At 40.0% G+C, this 24,303-nt stretch overlaps 1 protein-coding gene across 5 annotated transcripts; it reads left to right on the top strand.

Moving 5' to 3' along the window:
* Nucleotides 1-3,162: 3,162 nt before the first annotated feature.
* Nucleotides 3,163-24,235, top strand: kdm5c (lysine (K)-specific demethylase 5C). 5 transcript variants are annotated; one of them, XM_057356199.1, is made up of 29 exons: nucleotides 3,163-3,808; nucleotides 6,257-6,407; nucleotides 6,495-6,572; nucleotides 6,680-6,802; nucleotides 7,581-7,751; nucleotides 8,026-8,160; nucleotides 9,494-9,550; nucleotides 12,181-12,301; nucleotides 12,437-12,693; nucleotides 13,206-13,295; nucleotides 13,567-13,725; nucleotides 13,898-14,017; nucleotides 14,112-14,270; nucleotides 14,349-14,530; nucleotides 15,855-16,017; nucleotides 16,364-16,483; nucleotides 16,583-16,777; nucleotides 16,881-17,062; nucleotides 17,150-17,274; nucleotides 17,768-18,000; nucleotides 18,084-18,469; nucleotides 18,548-18,686; nucleotides 18,952-19,131; nucleotides 20,665-20,784; nucleotides 20,869-21,636; nucleotides 21,775-21,826; nucleotides 21,944-22,143; nucleotides 22,973-23,137; nucleotides 23,357-24,235. In XM_057356199.1, exons 2-29 carry the CDS (start codon nucleotides 6,261-6,263, stop codon nucleotides 23,363-23,365), a joined length of 4,836 nt encoding a protein of 1,611 aa, XP_057212182.1. In that variant the 5' UTR covers nucleotides 3,163-3,808; nucleotides 6,257-6,260; the 3' UTR covers nucleotides 23,366-24,235. The 5 variants fall into 5 exon arrangements, with proteins under 5 accessions (XP_057212182.1, XP_057212184.1, XP_057212185.1 ...); XM_057356200.1 differs by lacking the exon at nucleotides 3,163-3,808 and adding an exon at nucleotides 4,142-4,207; XM_057356201.1 differs by lacking the exon at nucleotides 9,494-9,550.
* The last annotated feature ends 68 nt before the right edge of the window (nucleotides 24,236-24,303 follow it).

The raw sequence follows: 24,303 nt of genomic DNA, 5'->3' as shown, positions 1-24,303 counted from the left end.
TACCCCCCCCTTCCTCCCCCCTTATCCCTCTTATGCCTCTCTCCCCTCTCCCCCCCCAGCACCAAGGCCCCCCTTCGCAAGCCGCGGGTCAGCAAGGGCCCTCGTCGGCCCAGACTGGAGCCGGACCTGGGGGGACAGGTACGGTCGAACGCGCCAAATCCAAATCTACCAACCGGATCAGCACGGTAGTGTGAGCCGGGGGAAGTCGCGAAGCTGGGGGTCGCTGAGGGGACCTTTGGTGGTTGGAGGAGGGACCGCTGCGAGGGTGGAGGAGGCAGGCAGCAGGGCCAAAGCGGACAACAACACCGGCAGCAAAAAGAAACGCAGCCTGCTGAGACTCTGTTACTTTCACCTGCGCTTTCCACAAGTGTAGAACGCACGTACGGAAGTGCAGCGTGGTACATAGCGGTAGTTTGATACACACCAGGGCTCTCAGGTAGATTAGTGTTTTGGGTTGTAAACAAGCAAACGATGAAGAAGTGTTTAGGACGCTTGCCTTTAGTTCTAATATTGTGTATGTCATTGATTTGGCAATCAAGCCAAACGAAATCTTTCTTACACGAATAACCTGTAATACTAAAGCATGCAGAACACAAAGACACACGCACAAACATACTCTAGCGTAAATTGAAATTGTTTTAATTGCTAAGAGCCATAAAGGAAAGGAAAAGGTTTGCATTTATAATATACAGGCAATGATTGAATACAGTTGAATACCTTGCTTGAGCTGTGAACCTGTCCAGAACACCAGAGAGCATACCAATGACTCTGTACTCGATATATTCTGCTGGACATGAACATCAAACACACTACAAGTTCAATGATTTATTACATTCCAGTGTAAGTGAAACGTGTTTAGTCGATAGCAGTCGCAAGGATGCAATAATCTTATTACAAAATTGATGTCCAGCTTCTATTTCCTGAAGATTTAATTTTCCATTGCTTTGCTTTCTTGTGCACATCTATATGTTCGAGTGTTTTGAAGGATAAACTTGCAAAGCGTATTTTTACAGCGGGTTAGATGGTTGGAAATTTTGAAGTATGTCATTATTGACAACTGGCACTCTTAATTGACAACTGTAAAAAACAAAATGTCTTGAACTGAATGTGGATAAATTGTATGCGAATCTACAATTATTTCCCTTTATACATAAATGATATGAAGTACAACAAAATAATACACCAAGAAAGTACATGAATTACTTCTATAAATTGGTGTTTTATATTTAATGTTATACCTACAATTTCAGGTTTCAAAAAGGAATTTGATTCAGAAAGAAAAAAGACAAGCAATGACAAAACGTAAATTAAAGAGTATTATTTTTGTTTTTTTCAGTTTACTCTATACTACATTTAAGCAGCAATTTGGATTAACAGTGATGTTGCTTGACTAAACAAAGCCAATTGGTGGCCTTAATGTCATGCATATCTTATTTATTTATTTTAGGCGTTAAAGTATTTCCAGTCTATAAAGTTGTCAAGGCCCAGAATGTCAAATCGAAAGGCATTCAATGCACTTTATAAATGATTATAGAAATGTTAGTAAACTATATCAAATTAATATATCTTTGTGAAATAATAAACATTAAGCTTTTCCCATTTCAAATATTTAACATATGAGGGCTAGTGACATATGTATGAAGGAAACTTTTTTTTTCAATAGCCATTTAACACATTTGTCACGCCTGTAATATGCAGTGTAAATGATTTTAATTGGATCCTAACATTAACACTGCCACTCATACTTTACACTGTTATTAATATATTTTATGATGTTATATGAATGTTTGCTATGAATTTAAATTTTAACGAATACAACTATTGTTATGTTATGATATTACAGATGTTTCAAATTTAACAAAAAGGATACTTGTAAATAGAAATGTTTTCTCATGCTTTGACATTCAATGGTGGAGTGTCAAGAATGTGTTTTATTGTTTTTGCAGAGTTTTATGGACAAGAGCACTTGTTCTCACAAGTGTCCATGAATGTTGGATACTGTGTATGGGTATTAATAATAGTGTTTGTCAAGCCACTCTTTAGTTTTCCAAAACCTTTTTCTTTTCTTTCTCTGTATGGAGGAGTGAATATATAGTTAATGTATTAATACATTTTCAGTTTACTTGAATGAAAAATGGAAGAAAAATCAAGTTTCTTTAGCCTTAAGCAAGGCCTCAGTGTAAGTGCTTGTTTGTGTGGATGCATAATGTGATCTCAAGTGCTGTTATATATTTTTGGACTGGGCTTTACGCAGATGCTCAGTATTGTGTGTTGATGTAATGCTAAAGTGTTGAGTGTGAGATGATTATGCCCCTTTACCCTAGTAAAGTCTCCTGACAAACTCTTCTAATCTTCTAATCTAATCTAGCAATGCCAGCAGAAAAAATGCCTTGCATTGAAAGATAACGCTAGACAATCCTCAGTATAAATAAAACAAGAACTAACCAATGCAGTGGAAGACGAGAAAGCATATAAAGATTATAAATATAAATTGCTTTTACTTTATTCCATAAATGTTTCCATAATTTACATTAACCGTCTGTCTTATTTTATTGCATGAGTATGTCTGTATCTACTGAGCTCTGTATAAGCAAACTGTACATATGATTTAAAATTGACAGTGGAATGGGAAAAACTGCATTAAAAGATGTGTGTATGAGCGTGTGTGCGTTTGAATGTGTGTATTGAGAGATTGCATTAAATGTAGATTATTGTTGCATATTTATTTTAATCAAGGAACAAGAAAATTAATTTGATCTGTAAACTTGTACAAGTGTTTATGTCAAAGCAGAGCGGAATGTAATTTTAAAAAAGGTATACGAAGTCATCTTATTTGTGTACAGAAAATATATGAAAGCAAATTCGGAGAAATGTGAATATTTATTGCCAAATATTATGAATAAAAATATATAAAGTGTCCTCGCAATGAAAAACAAACTTGCAGGTGTTTGTGTCTTTTTTCAATAAGCTTGTCATGACTTACTCTACATCTTTTTTTAAGTTTTGCCACTAGTTGTCGCTACCATTTTAGTTTTCGCACTGTGCTGACCTCTTCTGCGCAAATTTAACATACTGGATCTACTTCTTTAAGAAAGAGGTGAAATATCACTCCGCGTCACGTCCGCTCATCTACCTGCATCACTTGTTCAACTACACACAAATCGACATTTCACGTCGCTTAGTCTGCTTTTAACATACGCGTACAATTACGAGGTGTTTGCAGTAACGTGTCTGGTAATCGTTCATCTCGGACTCCCTTTAAATAAATGCGTCCAGGGACTAGTTTCCGTGTAACGAGAAGCGTGGAGGCATGACACTTCTCGCATCCAGTCAAGTGCATGTTTTCCCAACTGAGATCAATGGATCTTGAGAGAGTTGTGCTTAGGTCGTGATGAAACCAAGATGGCGTGTAGTTCAGACAGGATGAACGGGGGATAGGTGACGAGGAACATAACACTGGGATACAACGAATTGTATGCGTTCTGACGAAACAATTCTTGTAAAGAAAACGTCGACGTACACGGGACGTGTAGGAGTCCGCTGAAAAAGAAGATCTCCGCGATTATCATCCTAGTAACCGACCGAGAGTGTGTGTGTATATGTGTACGTGTGTGCGCTGGGATGGGCTGATCGAGGAGGCCGCAGAGCCACTGCCACCCAGAGACTGACCCTCTGCCGAACAATAGACCCTGTGATCGTCTTACGAGACACCCGAAAAACACAAATAATAAAACACACCGGCCTATTTACCACTCAGAGGCGACACCGAAGAACACAGTGTTTGAAGAACTCGCACAAGTACAGAAATGTAAGAGTGAGAGTCACACAGATGTGTTTGCTGATGTCTAAATGTGTGTTCATTTCCGAAAACCGTGTTTGTTACAGCTGGTGTTGTCGTGGGGGTGATCAATATAGTTACACCATTTATATAACTGCGATCTCAAACAACCCCAGTATTTTGAAAACTCAGTCATTCCCTTTAAATTAAGCCTCACTGTGACTTTTTACTCGCTGTTGCCAAGCTTGTGTTTTTTGTTAAATTGATGTATAGTTTTTGGTAGGTTTTTTGTGAAATTGACGGTTCAAAAGTTGTGTGTTACGTTAACGTTAGATGTGGTGTGGGTTTGCTGACACACGGATGGTGGCTTCATTGTTTTGATCATTAGCCGGACAGCTAACCCTCTTATTTCATAAAACCCCCTTCCTAGTAAGTCTTCAGTGCACATCATTTTCGCGAATTTGTCTTAAAATAGTCACTTCACGACATTTGGATTGATTGTTCACTATTTTAAGTACATTTTAAAGTTCTTCAGCCCTCGTGCGAAATGAGGCCGGTTAGCAGGCTAAAGCTACAGGATATTTGGGATTATGGTCGCATGTTAAAATGAGGCGAGGTTTCTACTTTTTGGCATCACGTTATCAAGACTGTAACGTTTATTTGTTGTCGTTTTGTCGGACGTTAGTTTAGTGTCATTATGTCAGATTGCTGTCTAGGTAGGGTTGTACACTAGTTTTGAGACAGCCTATTGAATTTCCCAGACTGACCATTACGTTAATTTAAAACTCATCTGGTTTTGCGTTTGTTTTTCGATGATAAGATAAGTGTCTGCTTTGTGAATAGACACCATTGCCGTGTTATTGATATTTTATTAATACATCGAATTATCTAACAGCTTTTGAAGGAGACAATACGGCCTTGTGTTTATAATATATATATATATAATATATGCTCGTTTTATACGATCAACGTTGATCAGTCAGAACCAGCAGTAAATATAACCGTTGCAAGCTTGGAAAATAAAGTGTTTATGAATTCGTCACGTGGTCTTTTTTGTTGCCGTTTCTTGAAAAATGGACGATGCCACAAACCCCTATAGTTTGTTTTTTTAGTAGAACATGTAATGTTAAGCTAGCGTTATCAGGCATGTTTTCTTGTTTTTATGTGATTATAGTTGTACATTTTTATTACACCAGTCAGTGTATATTTTGTTACACATTATTTGTATTGTATAGACAAGGCCTACATTTGCGTGTTTACCTCCCTCCCCCATTTTCTGTGAGGTTTGAGACAGACAGGAAGACAAAGTCAGAGTCTGGGGATTTCATAAGTTAGAAAGGTTCTTACATTTTACATCATATTTACACGTTGTTTTGTAGCAGTCGCTTTAGCTAAAGTAGCTTACAAATGAGGAAGATCACAAGTTTGCCAAACATGGGCAAAAGTATCCACTTACTTTCATGTTGTAAGGCAGAGCTAGAATAAATGAGCTAGAATAACATTATGCTAGCATAGCAGATGAATTGAGGTGATTGTACAAAAGAAATCCTGGAACCATGTATAGACAGAGTATTATCATATTAAAGTGCTTGAGGCAGGAGACTTTTTGTTTGGTGTGTGTATTATCAGGTCATATTTATGTTTGGTATTTAGATTTTTATGTTCCTTGAATTTGTGCTGTGCTACATGAATCTAGCTGTGGTATTGTGACCTGAACCTTCATATGTTCGTAGGTTTCAGAATTTTTTTTGTTTGATAGTTTTGTTTGACAACATAAATGTTTTAAAAACACAATATGTTTTTATTATCATAGACATATAGTTGTTAAAGATACCAAAATAAAACTAGTGTGCCTCATAAATTGAACAAAATAATGTTTGAAATAATGTTATAAATGGTTTATGCAGAATAGATTCCTCTCAAATTTGATTGATGAAAATGTTTTTTTCTATTTTATTGATTTACATATGTATGTGCTTTGTTCATAAATTTGTATTGTCTCACCAACTTGTGTATAGTATAGATTGACTAGATCTCTCCATGAATATAGCCTTAGATGCTGATATGGCTTTAAAGGGATAGTTCACCCAAAATTCTGTCATCATTTACTCGCCCTGAGGTTGTTTCAAACCTGTATGCATTTATTTGTTCTGATGAACACAGAGAAAGATATTTGGAAGAATGTCAGTCACCAAACAGATCTCATCCCATTGACTCCCATAGTATTTGTTCACTACTATGGCAGTGAATGGGGGATGAGATCTGTTTGGTTGCTGACATTCTTTCAAATATCTTCCTTTCTGTTCAGAAGAACAAAGAAATGCATACAGGTTTGGAACAACCTCAGGGCGAGTAAATGATGACAGAATTTTCTTTTTTGGGTGAACTATCCCTTTAAGAAAGAAACAATAAATATTTAAATTCGTAAATGTTAACGTATCTATATATTAGATTTTAATGTTCGTTGTTTGATTTCAGAGCAATGGATGGAGGGGATGAGTTTGTTCCGCCGCCGGAATGTCCAGTGTTTGAACCGTCATGGGAGGAGTTTGCAGATCCACTTGGATATATCGCCAAAATCCGTCCAATAGCAGAGAAGTCTGGAATATGCAAGATTCGACCGCCACCTGTAATCATATTATTATTTCCTTATTGTGACGCATTTCTTTTTTGGTTTGATGTTTTTTCTAAATGGCCTTTTTTGTCGGGTTTTTAGGACTGGCAGCCACCGTTTGCTGTGGAGGTTGACAATTTCCGTTTCACACCACGTATTCAGAGGCTCAATGAGCTGGAGGTCAGATGTGCATCCTGTTGAACTCTTTTCTGCACATCATCTCTTATCGTGTCACGTGACCCATGTGTTCTTCTGTTCACTAAGCAGTACATGTGTTTATTTTTTAGGCTGAGACACGAGTGAAGCTAAATTATCTGGACAGAATTGCCAAATTCTGGGAGATCCAAGGCTCCTCCCTGAAGATCCCCAACATAGAACGACGTATTCTAGATCTGTTCAGCTTGGCTAAGGTTAGTTTCAACCTTCTTCATTTCAACCATTTATGGTATTAATGACACTTTGTGTTGTTCATGTTTTTCTTGGTGCATATCCTGTTTTATACCTGGACACGAGCTTATATAACAAAAGGGATTAAAGTGAAATCCCTTTGGAGACTCACATCTGCAGTAGGGCTGGGCGATGTGTTGAAATTTTTTTCCGATAATCGACTTTAAAATCATCGCGATATCCGATAACATCGGGTGTGTTTGACTCCATGCAACGTTGCGCAGATGGTTACGGACCGGGAGGGAATTCGTTCTGGACCCACCAAGTGCCAAACAAACATGCACGCGTGCACACACACACACACACACACACAGGCGCGCCACGCGCACAAACCAGTGTTGCAGTGACTTCTTTCATCAGGTAAAGCGTGTAGATAAACCATAAAGCTTTTATGCAGTAGAAAAATGTTGCAGATCTCCTGAAATTTCAACTGACTGAACAAAACAGCGTTTACAAAATTCTGTCACTGTTACTGACTGCCTGGGCATATGAACATGAACGTTCACGCTAAAGCCTACATCGCATGATAATGTTATAATGCATATTTTCCATTATTATCGATTATCGTCTGGTATCTGTCTGTTGTAATCGACATCGGGATATTTGCGAGACATCGGCGATATACGATAACATCGTCACATCGCCCAGTCCTAATCTGCATACAAGTACAAACTTTAGTTTATTGGAGCTCAAGATGAGTTGTTTTGTCCTGACTACATTGCTTGTGTTCTGTGTTGGTAGATTGTTACAGATGAGGGGGGCTTCGATGCGGTGAGTAAAGAGAGACGGTGGGCACGCGTGGCACAGAAACTTGGTTATCCTCCAGGCAAAAACATCGGCTCTCTCCTGAGGTCACACTATGAGAGGATTGTATATCCGTTTGAGGTGTTCCAGTCTGGAGCCAGTTTACCGGTAAAGTGTTTGAAAATGATGTCATAACCAAATGATACTAAATTACACCAAACCTTCTGGTTTCTGAAGTGTCAGGCTATTGGAGAAACATTCTGCAAACTTCTAATGAGACAGACATTTTTATTTTTCAAGTATAACAAATGGCAAGAGCTAACGCTTTATTTTAGAAGACAGTTAGACAGCAGCAGAGGTGAATAGAATAAACAGTAAATATACTTGGTTTTGAGTTTACGGTTGACGTCCAGGTGTGTGTGTGTGTGTTTTGTGTTTCCAGCCATGTAAGCCCAGGCTTTATGAAAGCGAGGAAGTAGATAAAGAATACAAACCCCATTCCATTCCTCTCCGCCAATCGGTTCAGCCATCTAAAATGAGCACTTACGGACGAAGAGCCAATCGTCTTCAGCCTGAGGTGAGTGACAATTCTGGCCCTACGAAAGGACTTCAGTAATGTTCTTCACATTATAGAATATGTTGTTGATTTCTTATATCGTTGAAATTTCCGCATCATCTCACGCTGTAAAAAATTTAATAATCACATTACAGTATGTAGCATTCTTACAACTAGCAACATTTTAACACAATTGAAGAAAGATTTTAAACCAGAGCATGTAATATTTAGGCAAATAAATTGTGTATGGTATGTTGAAATCAATATTTGACATTTTGTTGTCCAAAATGCTTTATTCATTTCAGCTATTAGTTTACTAAACTAGTCCAATCCATCCTAAGTTTTGTAGTAATCGAACTCCTTGCGGACTGGTAACTTAAATTTTTACTTTAAAGAAATGTCTTACTGTCCAAGCTTTAATGGATCCATCCAAATTTGTGCTTTGTCTGCTTTACTGATATGTGTGCGAGCACTTTTGGACAATCAGCACTGCTCATGCTTTCAAGACACTTCCCAACATGCTTTGCTCTCTGTGCTATTTAAAACAGCATTGATGTCTGCATCTCAACTTTGTAGCTTTGTGTCCGACTGTCTCCTCATTCATACATACATTGTTACGTGGCTTTGTGTCTTTACGTAAAACCATTGCCCATAACCTAACATTTGTTTATAGCCGTTCTCATGAATCATTCCATCATTGCGGCAGTTTTTATTTTGCGGGTGTTTGGTGATTTAATTTGCCTGTCCATTAGCTTGGTCAATGGATTCATAGCATTAGCAATAATACATCAAACTAATGTGTCTGTAGCACCAGAAACTCTGACAATAATATTTTAGATTTCACTTATCTAAGAGAAAAAAACGTTGTTTTTCTGAACAACTATAGATAATTGTTCAAATAACATTTCTTTAGTTTTCTTATTTTTAGTGCAATTACATTTCGTCATAATAATGTCTTATTTTAACAACTGAACAAATTTTTAAGCCTTACAGAATGCCGATTTACATACAAAGGGTTCATTTGATGTTTCTGAAGTGAAGTTTCAATGGGCATTTCCTCTTCCTCATGTCGTTCCAAACCCATATGGTGTTTTTTATGAAAGTTGATTCTACTTTTTGCTTTACAATAAAATCGAATGGTGACCTGAACACTTCCTTTGTTGACCTGAAAGTCATACAGGTTTGGAACAACATTCTCCCTTTAATATTAGACTTTAATAAAGCTCTCATTGCGTTGCCAAGGTGGCACAGACTTTGACTTTGTTCTGTCGTACATGGTTGTTGTTGATTTTATCCCCCCCCCTCTGTGTCTCTTTGGATTCCATTTTGTTATGGTTGTTGTCTCCCCATGCAGGGTCCAGAGGATCCAACTCACCATCCTCTTACAACTGGCTCTCAACACATCTCCTCGGTACTGCCTCGCTCTTGCTCTCTCTCTCCCTCCCTGGTTACTATCCTCCCTACCCTTCGCTTCTCTTGCTATACTTTTGCTAACGTCGTGAACTCTCATCCCTGATCCCTGTCCGACCTCTTGTCGTTCACGCTGGGTATTTCATATTTAGTAGGAAAATCAAACTTGTTTCTCGTCTCTCTTCCTCTGTGCATCCGTCTTACGTTTCTCAATCATCTAACACACTTCACTTCGCTTGTCTTGCCACATGTTTAGCAAAGCTGGCCTGCTTGCGTTTCTTCTTTGGTGGTGGTTGTGGTTGCCCTTCTTCGGGCTGCTTTTTACTCACTAATATATGATGTTCTGTGATATGATCTTGTTTATTGCTGCTGTTTTCTTGATGGCTGGTTCATAATGTTCAATCTGTGTTTGTTGTCACACGTGAAAAGTTGTTTTTGCTGGAGCGATAACAGCAAAAACATTGTTTTTCAGAATAACAGGTTTCATGAATGGAACGTAGGGAATCATTTTGCTTCCATTGTTTGTTTGACGTGATTGATAGACTTTCTCTGGCTGTAATGCTTATACACCCTACTTTCCTTGCTTATGCATATTTATAGCAGTTAGGGCTGGGCGAAATCTCGAATGTACGCATTGAGATAAATTATGCAACATCATGAATATTGGAGTAATTTGAACACATTTTTTTTCAATCGTTACGTACAGCGGCAGAAAAAATTAAGAGACCATTCCAAATTTTCATTTAATCAGCATTTCTAGATGTATCGAGGTTATCATATAAAAATTATTTATGAACTTTTCCTGAATTCATGTGCAAATATTACTGTTGAATTGCTTAAAAGTGAATATGAACTTGTTTTCTTTGCAGTATTTGAGGTAAAAAAAAAAAATGCACATCCTCTTTTCTGTTTATTTTATTTAGTTTCCCAGTTTTCATATTCTGCAAATAAATGCAAATAGAAAATATATTTTTTGAAATTTGGGAGCAGTTTTGTTAGTAGTTCTCAGAATAAAACGGGAATGATCGTTTTACCTAAACGCATACCTATAAATAGTACATTCAGAAAAGCTGAAAATAATTGTGAAAATACTTTTTTCCACGGCTGTATGTTTTAGTGCTGTTTCTCTGATTTAAACTTAATGGCTGGAAAACACTTCACAACTTAACATTTTAAAATGGCAGGACTCATTAAACTTGCTACAACTTTGTGAATGGACTGGGAATCTTATACTAAATGACTTTCACATTTGTTCTGAACACCACAAACTCATAGAAACACACGCCTTGTGACCAATGAAACAAACATGGATGTGCTTGGGATGAACCCAGCAGTTGTTGTAGTGATTCTGTGTGTTGAATTGCAAAAGAAATCAAACAAACTAAATGCATTGAATTACAGCAGGAGTCGTGCACTACGATATGCATTCTAAAATCGGCTCAAAGTATCAGACATGTAAGGGATAATGTACAGGCAGCCGTTTGTTATCGCAGAAATAAGGCCTGACAGTGTGATCAGGAGGGTCTTGTATCACACTGGAGGCCCATATCGTGGTCTAAACCAATCAGAGATAGTGAAGGGCGGACCCCCCTCTGATTGGCCGTGGTCCAGATTTTCCTGTACGTGTGCGTACCAGAGGTCGCGTTAACCGAAAATTCTCTGTCATTGACAGATTTTTTTTTACCAGTGATGGAAAAATCTGAAGGCCGTCCGTCTGTCCGTCATCCATTGACGGATTACAATGAGGGCAATTTGTAACTCCCCGTTTCCCTTCATTAGAGCGTGATATGCTCGAGAAGGGACGTGCGTGTTAGACATTAAGTTTACAAATGATTAAACCAAATTGCCTGTTCGTGACATTTGAACGTTGTTTCTTACCTTAAAACCGAAAGTAAACGGCTTTTCCTAGAGGAAGGTCTGCATTCGGTAAAAATGAGCTAATAAAATATTTCAAATTCACATTTCGTGTCCAGTTTTTTCTCATGTGCCAAGTAGCCGTGTAATAAGCGGGACAATGTACAAGCAGACGGCTGTTTAAATTTTAAGCATATTAGACTTGACTTCTTGCATTAAAGATTTTGAATGTACTTTTGGTTGAAGTGTTTTTTGAAAGTGTAAATATGTAAATACAGAGCTGTTTTTAAATGTGACTACATCGCCCAGCCCTATTTTGCCATAGACCATTTCATGACCGATTCAGCGATTATTGAACTGTTCTGATGAATAACTGCTTACGCTTTATGGCAGTAACTTCTGGCTCAAAACTAACTCCATGCATGTGTACTGTGATGTCTTAAGCATTTAGCTTTGTAATAACTCGGTGTGGTTTGCATTGTTGTCTGAGCTTTAAAGTCTTTGATAGTTTGAGAAAGTGGAAAAAATAAGTAGACTGCCCCTTCAGTTTCTTTAGTGAGAGAAAGTTTCTGAGCATTAAGGTCAAGGTTAAAGGCTAGGGTACTAGTTGCAGCATCAGAGCGCCTAGATGGAAAAACCTAGGTTTAGTATAGTGGAAGTCACATTCTGTGTTAAAACGGTGGAAAGAGGAAGACTCTGAGGCCAGTGTGTGTCTGCCGAAATATCGTCACCTTTGTTCCCATAGTTCCCTTACCAACTTTCACTTCTGCCCACTAGCCGGAGCCTACAGAGGAGGACATAGAGAAGAACCCAGAGCTGAAGAAACTTCAGATCTACGGGGCAGGACCTAAAATGATGGGGCTTGGTCTTGTACCTCGAGACAAAACGAGGAAGAAAGGTTCGAGCTTGTCATTTTAATGTGCATGTGGTGTTATAAAAGACACGGAGTTGATCGCTAACTAGATCTTATATACATGGTCACATCCTTTATAAATGTGACGGTTGTTTAGAATCTTATGTGATGTGTTTGCAGATGGTGAACTGACGCAGACGGTTCCGCAGACGGTGATAGTGCGTGACAGCTCCGCCTGCGCATCTGTTAAAGAGGAATCTGGAGACGCACCAGTAACAAAATTAGATCCTGACATTCCCCCACCGCCCCCAAACCTCATCATCAAGGAGAATGTTGACGATGACAAAAGTCGCATTGACGTTTCCAATGACTCCAGCGATGAACCCTGTACTAAGATGACTATGAGGCTCAGACGCAACCTCAGTAACACACAATTTGTAAGTTTGAGTGAGCTTATTGTCTATTTTACATGATATTTCAAGGATTTCAGTCGTGGTCTGTTAAAGTGGACAATGCAACCAACTAGCAATGCCCTCACAACATCCTGGTAACCAGCTTCAACAGCTCTAGTTTCAATATAAAGAAATCTTCAGGGTATAATAGTGAATCTGTTTTAAAGAGATAGTTCACCAAAAAATGAAAATTCTGTGCTGTTCTTCAGAAGAAACTCATACAGGTTTGATATGACACGAGTGTGAGTAAATAATAAAAGAATTTACATTTTTGGGTCAACTATCGCTTTAATTCTAGGAGATTGTGAAAATTCCAGTAAAACTTGATTGTGGGTGGTTTCGGTGCAAGAAATTTGCCGATAAAAAAATTAGGAAATTGAGCACAAATGTTTGAGATGACCTCATTAAAGTAATAGTTGACCCAAAAATTTAAGTTTTGTCATCATTTATTCACCCTCTTGTCATTTCAACCCTTTGTGGCTTTCTTTCTTCCGCAGAAGACAAAAGAAGATATTTTAAAGAAAGTTGGTAACCGAACAGAACTGGCCCCCATTCACTTCTATTGTATGGACACAAAAGCAATGCAGGTGAATGGGGGCCAGTTAACAACATCATTCAAAATATCTGTTTCGTATCTTTAAATATCTTTCATTTTTGTTAATAAAGATGCAAAATCCTCAACTTTTCATATTTAGACAATTTTTATGCATTTCAATTCCAAAACCAAGCGAACTAAAGGTTTTTTTTTACAGTTTTTTAAGCTTTTTATTTTCTCCAATGAACTTTTATCTGAGACTCAAGAATGTGTTTTGCAACCCAAACTGTTATTCGGCACATGCTAACTGATGTTTCTGTCAGGTGGACTCATTTGTATGTCGAATGTGTGGACGTGGGGACGAGGATGAGAAGTTGCTGCTCTGTGATGGGTGTGACGATAACTACCACACGTTCTGTCTGCTACCTCCACTCACCGACCCGCCCAAAGGCAACTGGCGCTGTCCTAAATGTATAGCAGAGGTGAGAGAGACCAGGGGAATTATTGTTGCTTTTGTTAGAAGAAAACACAAATGATAAAAACATGAATATTACAACTGTAATGTAACTGTAATGCATAAACACTGAAATGTGTTTCCAGCGTGGGTTAGTTTGTAGTTCAGAGGTTAACCGTAAACATTCATTCTCTGTGTAGGAGTGTAAAAAGCCTGCCGAGTCGTTCGGGTTCGAACAGGCCACGCGCGAGTACACGTTACAGAGCTTCGGCGAGATGGCCGACACTTTCAAAGCTGACTACTTCAACATGCCTGTCCACGTGAGTGTCTGTCCTGTGACCACACAGACATCCAGATGAGCTCATTGGATTGGTCAAGGATGTGTGCTTGATCCTCTGCTCATGTTTATTGTAGATGGTTCCTACAGAACTTGTGGAAAAGGAATTCTGGAGGTTGGTTAGCAGTATTGAGGAGGACGTAACCGTTGAATATGGAGCGGATATTCACTCGAAAGAATTCGGTAGTGGTTTCCCTATGAACGACGGGAAGAGACATTTATCAGTGGAGGAACAGGTATGCTATTGTTTTTGTTTTCTCTCTCTTTTGGTCTGTCAGAATGGTTGTTTTAATGTCTCCGTGTACCTGTTGTAGGAGTATGCCAGCAGCGGCTGGAATCTGAACGTTATGCCAGTGTTGGAGCAGTCAGTATTGTGCCACATCAATGCAGATATCTCGGGCATGAAAGTGCCATGGCTGTATGTGGGCATGGTTTTCTCGGCTTTCTGCTGGCACATTGAGGACCATTGGAGTTACTCCATCAACTATTTACACTGGTAATACACAGAAGGGTGTGATGTTGAAATGATGCTTTTCGAGTATTGCTCGTGGCTGGTAATCTTCTTAAACCTTTAAACGGGCAGTTCACCAACAAACTTAAGTTCTGTCATCAATTCTTCAAACTTGTGTGATTCAAAACCTGTGTGTGGCTCTTTCTTCTCTGGAGATATTTTGATGTCAAGGTGTTTCTTAAAGGCAAAGAAGCACAAAAAATACCTTGGTTGTTTTTAAGCGTCAGAGGGGGAAAGGTCATAAAATGGTTTCCTAAGTAGAAATGTTTGAGATGATAAAGCAGGCAATGGTTTTTCCAAACTGCCAGCAAATGTTATAAAATAATATTTATAGAATACATTAAAATATTGATTTTGCATCATACCGTTAAGATTCAAACACAAACCAGATTTTAAATTTTTTTGTTTAAGTCGTTTTTTGTGATTTACCGTCTTCTACATTAAATCATCTAACATAATGTAAAGAAGTGGTTCTCAAACTGGGGGCTGTGGCCTAGGGGGCCCCAAGATGGACCCAGGGGGAATTTTATGAAAGTTTATCATAGATTTTATGCAATCAAACATAAGAACAATAAGACTACCAACCAAAAGAATTGATGTTCCAGAATTGTATAACTGAATATGTTGTAACAATATCAAAATCTCCCTGCGCGATAATACCTCGGTATAAAGTCCACGGTATGATATTTATAGCAATATTTAACATGGAATTGATGACTTGGAAACGTGCCATAAGCATCTGATTTTCTTTATCCTCTAATCATAACTGCTTAGAGGTGTGAGTTATAGTATGAGATGGTCAAATGACCTTAAATCCCTTTTATCAAATAAAATAATTGCACCAGATGGACCTTGCCAAAGGTGTAACATCTATTGTTTTTTCTAACATTCTCTATGTTAGGCCCGGAAGACCTATCGTTTCATACAGTCATGTGACCACGATAATATTGAGACAATTTTGCTGTTGCAATAACACGATATCGATATTATTGTTACATCCCTAGAATATGTTTTTGGTTCAATTAAAATTCCAGGTTTAAGGTTATAAGTCTTTATTTGGGGGGGGGCTGCAAATCAATGCATTCTACACAAAGGGGGCTTTACAACAACAAGTTAAGAACCACTGATGTTAAGAACATTCGGTGAAAATATAATCTTGATTTCTTTAATATTGACTGAGTAATGCCATGTGAAAGATTACAGTTAGTGAAATGAATGCTTGAAATCAACTTTGATGCTCCTAATCGTACACATTGAGACTTTAACCTGGATTTCACACACTGGGTCACATATTGACTTTCTGTTTTAGGGGTGAACCCAAAACATGGTACGGTGTGCCTGCTTCATCCGCAGAGAAGTTAGAGGAGGTGATGAAGAAACTCACACCTGAACTGTTCGAGTTCCAGCCAGACCTGCTTCACCAGCTGGTCACTATTATGAACCCAAATATACTCATGAGTCATGGAGTACCGGTGCGTAACACATACACACATTGTTTATCAATACTTTCAATATTATTCCATTTGAAATCATTAGAAGACTTCTTTACTAAAGAAAGCATTTTGTTACTTGCATAATTATTGAGTTTAGTTATTTTTCTCAGACTAAATTGTGTTTTAGAAGAGTTTCATCTTGGCCTTGTTTGACTTTTTGTTCTTTGCTTTGAAAGTACAGAGGCTGTAAACACAAAACCTTTTCACTTGATTTTCACTCTTCATTGCTCCTCAAAGTGCTTTTATAGAAAAAAAATTGGCAATTTTTTGAAAAATCTTCAAGGTTCTGATTCTCATTTGATCTTAATTCATCTCTGAATGACAGGTGGTGCGCACCAATCAGTGCGCCGGGGAGTTTGTCATCACTTTTCCGCGAGCCTATCACAGCGGTTTCAATCAGGGATATAACTTTGCTGAAGCTGTCAACTTCTGCACTGCAGACTGGGTAAATACAGCACATTCTCTTATCGTAAGTCAGTTTCGGGAAGCATGCACTTTTACTGAAGGTAAACCGATGATCTCTCTTTTTCTGTATCTACGTCAGCTGCCCACGGGGCGATCTTGTATTGAGCATTACCGGTGGCTGAGGCGTTACTGTGTGTTCTCTCACGAGGAGCTCACCTGTAAGATGGCGGCCTGCCCAGAGAAGCTGGATCTGAACCTGGCAGCCGCCACGCACAGGGAAATGTTCATCATCGTGCAGGAGGAAAGAAAACTGCGCAAAAGCCTGCTGGAAAGAGTAAGAGCGGGAAGAATGTTTGTTCCATAACGTTAAGAACATAAAGAAGTTTTAAGCAGAAGTAATTATGAAGCTGATTGGCTACCGTGATGTCATCTCTCAGGGCATAAAGGAAGCTGAAAGGGAGGCCTTCGAGTTACTGCCTGATGATGAGAGGCAGTGTGACAAGTGTAAGACCACCTGCTTCCTGTCGGCCCTGGCGTGCTCGAACTGCCCGGAGCATCTCGTCTGCCTCTATCACGCTCAAGACCTCTGCTCCTGCTCTACTGAAAAACTCTACCTCAGGTAAACCAGCACCACGTCTCACTAGTTTTCTCATCACTTCAGAGTTGTAGATGTGTAGATTATAGGACTCATTTGTTATGTGTGCAGGTATCGCTATACTCTGGACGAGCTCTTGGCCATGCTGCATAGGCTGAAAGTTCGGGCTGAATCTTTTGACTCGTGGGCCAACCGAGTGAAGGAATCCCTCGAGCAGGAAGAAGGCAACAAAATAGGTAACAACACTCGCTTTGGTCACGTTTTCACTTCTTTGCCGAAGGAGGTATTTGCGTAACGTGCTCTGTAGAGCAGTTTGTCCGTTTAGGGCTACTGTCGAAACAACATGGAGACTTCCATGTCAGGGGACCCGCGTGTATGTAGATAGAAATAGCTCATTCTAAAGTAATAAAAACAGAACGCTTCAAACACATAGTTATGTAAATTATATTGCATTTCTAGAAAATACAAGCAGAACCTTTGAAGACTTACAGCAAAAGATATTTGCTGAGGTTTATTGCTGAAGCTGGTCAGTTTGCTATAAATAGTGCTTTCATGGCTTTAGGAGCAGTGCTTTAACACAACAACGTGTTCAGATCATTTGCATTTCTGCATTCATCCCGTTTACTACGCCAACAAATCTGACCTCAGTAGTTGGCAAGTCTATTATCGCGGTAGGCAGTGTATCAGTAATATTGGTAGGACCTGTTTTGAAACATCTTCTTTCTTCAGGGATTCAAGATCTAGAGGTTCTGAAAGCAGAGGCAGCTGATAAGAAGTTCCCTAATAATGAGCTCCTCCAGCGGCTCAACGCGGTCCTCACAGATATACAGAAGTGTGAGAGCAGCAGCGCGGAGCTCCTCAGCGGCAGTCCGAGCAGGAGAATGAGTCTGGAGGAGCTGAGGAACCTGGTGGACACTATGCAGAACCTGCCCTGTGTTATGACACCGCTGAAGGAAGTGCAGGTCAGATGGAAGAAGAGAATAAGATATCTTAGACCTAACGCTAAATAACTGTAGGAATATTGATCATCTTTCTCCTCTACCAGGCTGTGTTGCAGAAGATTGAGGAGTTTGACTCCCGTGCACAAGCTCTGGTTAACAGCAACAAGGACGAGTGGAAGCAGGACTCTCCTTTACCCGTGGCCGCAGAGATCCAGGCCCTGCTGGAGGAGGGAGCATCTCTACCCGTCGTTGCCCCAGCGTGTGAGCTCCTGAGCGGGCTGCAGGAGCAGGGGCGCTGGCTGGGAGAGGTCAGGCGGACGTTAGGACCGGAGGGCGGGGAGGTGACTCTGGTCGTGCTGAGGGACCTGATGGAGGCGGGTTGTAACGTACCGCAGAGCTTGTCTGTGGAGACCGCCATGGCTGAACTGCAGGAGCTACTGACCATAGCGGAGAGATGGGAAGAAAAGGCTCAGATATGTCTGGAGGACAGGTGGGATAAAGAAACGCAGTCTAGTTTTAGCTCTCAAGCTTGTTGGTCTTTCTCACTATAGGTTTTTTGTGTGAGCAGGCAGAAACATCATCTTTCTACACTGGAGGCCATCGTGAATGAAGCACAGTTAATACCAGTCCAGCTGCCAAATATCTTGTCCCTGCAGGCCTGTCTGAGCCGTGCTCGCGCTTGGGTCACCGATCTGGAGGAAATACAGGTATGATTCACTTCGATAGCAAGTGATGTCCATAAAACGGCTCACATAATTTAGAAGATTTGGAAAAACATTTCAGGAAACAAACATCTGTTGGTATTTCCAAATTGTTATTTCATTATTTACATATTCATCAAATTTAGTATATACCTTGCTGCAGCTCATGTGCAATGAACATTAAATACCAGAAAACTGCCTTCAAAACATGACTTAACAAACAGGAGATAGACTTGACCTGACCTGCATGACATGCGTCCTCTCTTGATAGAACGGCGAGCACTACCCGTGTCTGGATGATCTGGAGGGATTGGTGGCCATCGGGCGGGACCTGCCGGTGAAGATGGAGGAGCTGAAGCAGCTGGAGCTGCAGGTGGCCAGCGCTCACTCCTGGAGAGAGAAGGCCAGCAAAACCTTCCTGAAGAAGAACACCCAGCACACTTTGCTAGAGGTGAAGAGACACGTTTCACACTTCTTGCTCTCTTGAATATGTAGGATAAAATATGTAGGCCTGTCGCGACTTATGGTGTGTTATGTAAACTTGATATCGGTAGTTTTTGGTGATGCATTATATCGGCATTGTGTTTATATATGCGTTTGTTTACATAAAAAATGAATGACATTAACATTTTATCCGTTCGCGCTGTCTCTGTTAGCGCTGACCTGTGTCTGTATGTCAAAAGTGGGGCTCGCGCGTGCACAGTTGCGCACACGGGGCGGACAGCGGCATGTTTGTTCCTTTGAAGGGCACTTCACGAATGGGACACCGCTCAAAAAGTCGTTCCAGATAAAGAGACATTGTTTTTCATCGCTCCAAGTGTATTTTAGACGGCCACATTATGACATACAATCGTGTTGCCCTCTCCAGAGTTCATCAAGGGCTCTGCTTACCCTAACCTTCATCATAACGGCTTGTAACATAAATCAACCAATCATAATTCAAGACCGGAAGTGTCCGTTTTATTTATTTTAAATATTTACACTATTATTTACATTCTAATTTCATTGTCCAAATATTGTATTAAAAGGCGTTTGTTCTTTAAAAGGGTGTACTTGCATTTAGGGCTGTCACGATTATGAAATTTGACTGACGATTAATTGTCTAATAAATCATTGCGATTATGACGATTAATTGTCTGTTTTTGAGCTTTGACATTTAATTCTCATACATTTTTGATTCAGCGATTGAAACGACCATATTGTTCTGAATACAAGACTATGTTTGACTTACATACTATGACTATGTAAGACTATGTTTTTTTATTGGAAATACATCGGAAAAAATTGGATAATCATATATTTAAGGTTTAGGCTTTTACCTGTCAATAATACAACAGCCAAATACTTGTAAATAAAGTAAATTGATCAGGTGTGAATTGAAGCCACCATTAAAATACTATCAGTCATAGAAAAGCTTCTAGTCTGTTTTTTTCTCACTTGCAAGACTACAATAAAAGTTCATTTCTATGTTAATGAAATTTTGGTAGACTGGTTTTCACACTGAGATTTGCTTAAATAATATTAAATTGTACTGCAGGTAATTTGTATGTTTTAGTTTTTTTTTTTAAGTGATTGTGTTCTGGTGGTACATTTTACAAGTATTACCATGCTTAAGTAACCATATATACACTAAAATATGCAATATGCAGATGCACTACAGCTCCCCCTAGTGTCTTCTATAGAGATGTGCGATAATTGCGATGATCTGAAACCATCGCGATGAGGTCAAACAATCGCGATGAGACGATTATTTAATAATCGTGACAGCCCTACTTGCATTATTATATTATCATTAATCAGTGGCATAAAATATTTTAAATAAATAAGTGGCAATAAGATCGACTATCGCAATTATTTCCGATGCAATTTATCGCCAAACAAAAAGTTGCAATGGCGACAGGCCTGAAAATATGCTGTCGTGGCATTGTATCTTTTTGTATCTAGGATTTAGTTTGATCATCTTTGGCTCTGTGGTTGTGTGCAGGTGTTGTGTCCATGTGTGGAGAAGAGCAAGAAGAGGGAGAACTCGGTAGACACAGAAGCGGACTCGGACGTCAATGTGTTAGGTCTCACTGCTCAGGACCTCCGAGACCCAGGGGCTATTGTGAGTTCACGCCGGTTTTTTTTCTTGAAATGTTGTCAGCGTTGGTTAGTCTGTGGTTGACAGAGTCTTTGTCATCATTACCAGGTTATGGCATTCAAAGAGGGCGAGCGACTGGAGAAAGAGGCCCTCCTCCGCCTCCAGCAGGTCAATTTAGCTAAACCCGGCCTTGAAAAAGAATCGGGCGATTACCAGAAAGACAGAAAAACAGAACGGAGAAGAAGTGACTCCATGGAGACAGACACGTCCCTTAACTCGGACAGCCCTATGCTGCAGAACGGTGGCTCCTCCCATTCTCTTACCTCTAGCCAATCAGTGTGCGTGTGTGGTGGCCCACCCCGCCCGCTGCTTCACCGTTGCCACCTTTGCAAAGACTGGTTCCACGGAGGTTGCGTGTCCTTTCCATCATTGCTGAGCTCCTCCGACACACATTCATCTAAGCCCCTCTGCTGGTGGGACTGGAACACGCGGTTTCTTTGTCCGCGGTGCCAGCGATCCCGGCGGCCACGGCTGGAAACTATTCTAGCGCTGCTGGTGGCGCTCCAGAGGTTACCGGTGCGTCTGCCGGAGGGCGAAGCGTTACAGTGTCTTACAGAGAGAGCCATCAACTGGCAGGGACGAGCCAAACACGCACTAGACGCTCCTGAGGTGCAGGGGGCGCTAGAGAGACTGCAACAGGTGAAGGAGGAAATTCACAGTATAAAAGGGGAGGAACAGGAGGAGAAAAAGAACTTGAACGGGGACGCTGTAATTGTGCTGTCGGACTCGGAGGAAACGGAAGAAAGTGTTATTGATCTGACCGAGGATGGGAACTTGCCAAAAAAGAGTGAAGAGAAGGCTGCTAATGGCACACAGGTGAGGGGTGCAGCTGTCATTTTGTAAAAAAAAATGAGAACACTCGCCTGGCATATTATGAAGCAACACTGTAATGTTACATGAATTTTAAATGATGTTATTGTTTATATAAAACCTTTTTTGTCTCTTTCTGTGTAGTCCGGCTGTGAGAATGGAATTGCACAGAAGCCAAGCATTATTGATGTTACAGGTTAGTTCCTGCTGTCCTTCGCCAATCTCTCCATCAGCTGTAGTTGATCTGTTTCAGATGTTTTTTCAGCATGCTCTTCTTTAACAGTTTCTTGCCTTGCGCATCTTCTCTTGTCAGGGGTGGAGTCTCTGGTGTCGCTGTTGCCGTGTCTTAAAGGGCCGGTGATCGAGCTGAACTCATCCACCAGAGCACAGCTGGAGGAACTTCAGCTAGAAGGAGACCTGCTGGAGGTCATGCTTGATCAGACACACATCATTTACCGGATCCTGCAGGCAGTGTCACCGCCGCCCCATGATGCCCTGCACACGCTCATTCAGGTGAGGGAGGGGCTCTTGGGTTGCCAGGTTGAACTGAAGCTTCCTGATTGATCCTGTTATCATTTCATTGGTGTTGTGCAGAAGCCTTGTATCTCCATTTTCTTGTGATTTTTTTTTATTTTTTTCATATATAAATTACTAGTGCTCACCCTTGATGTTTGTCTATGGGTTTCGCAAATATTTAACTCATGAAATGTATTAAAAGAGCTTGTCATGTTTGATATAACAATGCTTAACTTTGCTTCATTTTTCAACCTTTAAAATTTTCATCAAATTATTGAATGAACTAAGCAACTTTAATCTGTATCGGTCGATAAAAGCAATTTTCACTCTATCGGCTATCGGGCCATAGTTAAAAACAGCCAATGATCAGGGCCGATGTATCCTGTCAATCAAAGGGAGGACAGGAAAATGCAATGAATTTGTGCTCTGTATATAGAAAATGTTAAGAAACATCACCAGTTTGATGTTTAATATTAATAGTCATTATATGAATGAATAACATTCTGAAAGTTAGAAATATTCATTTCATCTATCAGAATCGGGTATCCGCATATAACACTGAATAATCGGCTGTCGGTATCGGTGCCTCTTTAAAACGTATTATCCATACAAGCAATGGCTTGGTACATATTAATAAACACAGATCTGTCACCTACCAAAGGCTATTAGTTGTTTGCAAGCTGAAAAAATGCTACACAATATACATGTTAAATTTGTCAGCTTAAACAGTATGGAAGAGTTCTGAAAGAAACCTTGTTATTCATCTTTGTGTCTTTTGTTGTCCTGTTATTGATCGTTTCTTTACTTTGTGCACCATGTCTTGCAGATTGAACTGCAGGAGCAGAGGAGCTCAGGTCGTGGCAGTAAGTCAAAGGACTCCAAGAGGAAGAGGAAGAACCAGAAAGCTGATGGTGAACCTAAATCCACAGAAGCTTCAGACTGCAAGAAAACAAGACCAGTCAAACATACACCCCCAGAGATTAACAAAGAGGTAACTCACTCATCCTGTCTTGACTCTGGGTGGAAGAAAGATTTGAGAAGTGGGCGGTACACAACATAAAACTTATTAGCTTAGCTCGTGACTATTTGGTGCTAGCTTTAGCAAATGAGTCCGCAGTAATCCTTCTCAGACTGCTACCGACGTTTCCATTTAGCAGAAGCTTCTGATTTGATTTACTCAACTTTGTAACATCCTTCTATTCTCCTGCAGATGTTGTGATGTTCTCCTGAAGCTGTGGAAGGCCAGATGGTGGATGAGTGGAGAGCCAGACACAGACAAACGCAGGACTCGCAGATTTAATAAGCTCACATTTTCAACCCATAAAATGGACTCTCCCCACTTTTGTTCTAACCACTGCACTCCTTCCTCAAGTTTTAGTTTGTGGACTCCCTTCATACACCAATCATCAACAGTGCAATGGTGCAGATCTCCCATCCCTTTGGAGGGATAATACGGGATTTGTCTTGTGGTTAAGCTGTCTGTCTTTACAGTATGTGTACCAAACTGTGCTTAACAGAGTCAGATGCCATGTGCTGCATAACACGATTTCTCCAGGTATACACACACGTACACACACACACACACACACACACACTTGATGTAATGGCAGAGGGGGACGTTTAGCAAGAGACTGGCATCGCTGCCATGATAACACCTGTATTCTTTTTGTACCGAGTCTTGCATTTTGTTCAGGGAGACTCAACCTTGTGAATAACCTAGTATGATATTTTGAAAGTGTGATGGAAAACACAAAGGCATTTACGTTCTGGTGCTACTTTCCTAAGACAGGTTACTGCATATAGTCTTTCTCTATTCCTCCCTGAGTTTTGCTTTATCATGGTCATTTTCTTTGTGCTTTTTGTTAAGCTACCTGTTGTATCCTCCTCTCCTCCACAGAGCTGTTCAAAACCTCACTTTAACCCACTTTATCTTCGTCTTTTGTCGCTGGGATTCTATTAATTCTATTATTATTATTGATATTGCTATTGCAGACACGCATTGTCGTGAGTTCGTGTATAAACATTTTCATTTCGATGTTGCCTTTGTTTCTTTTCACTCTTGTTAGAAAAAATAAAAGTTTAGAATTGTTTTAGGAAGCTGTCGATATACTCGTCATTTATTGAAGTTACTTTTTCATAATTTACAAGCGTCTGTAA

This window comes from Triplophysa rosa, linkage group LG17 (assembly GCF_024868665.1).
Source record: "Triplophysa rosa linkage group LG17, Trosa_1v2, whole genome shotgun sequence".
Taxonomy (NCBI): domain Eukaryota; kingdom Metazoa; phylum Chordata; class Actinopteri; order Cypriniformes; family Nemacheilidae; genus Triplophysa; species Triplophysa rosa.
This window is presented reverse-complemented; position numbering and strand designations above follow the sequence as displayed.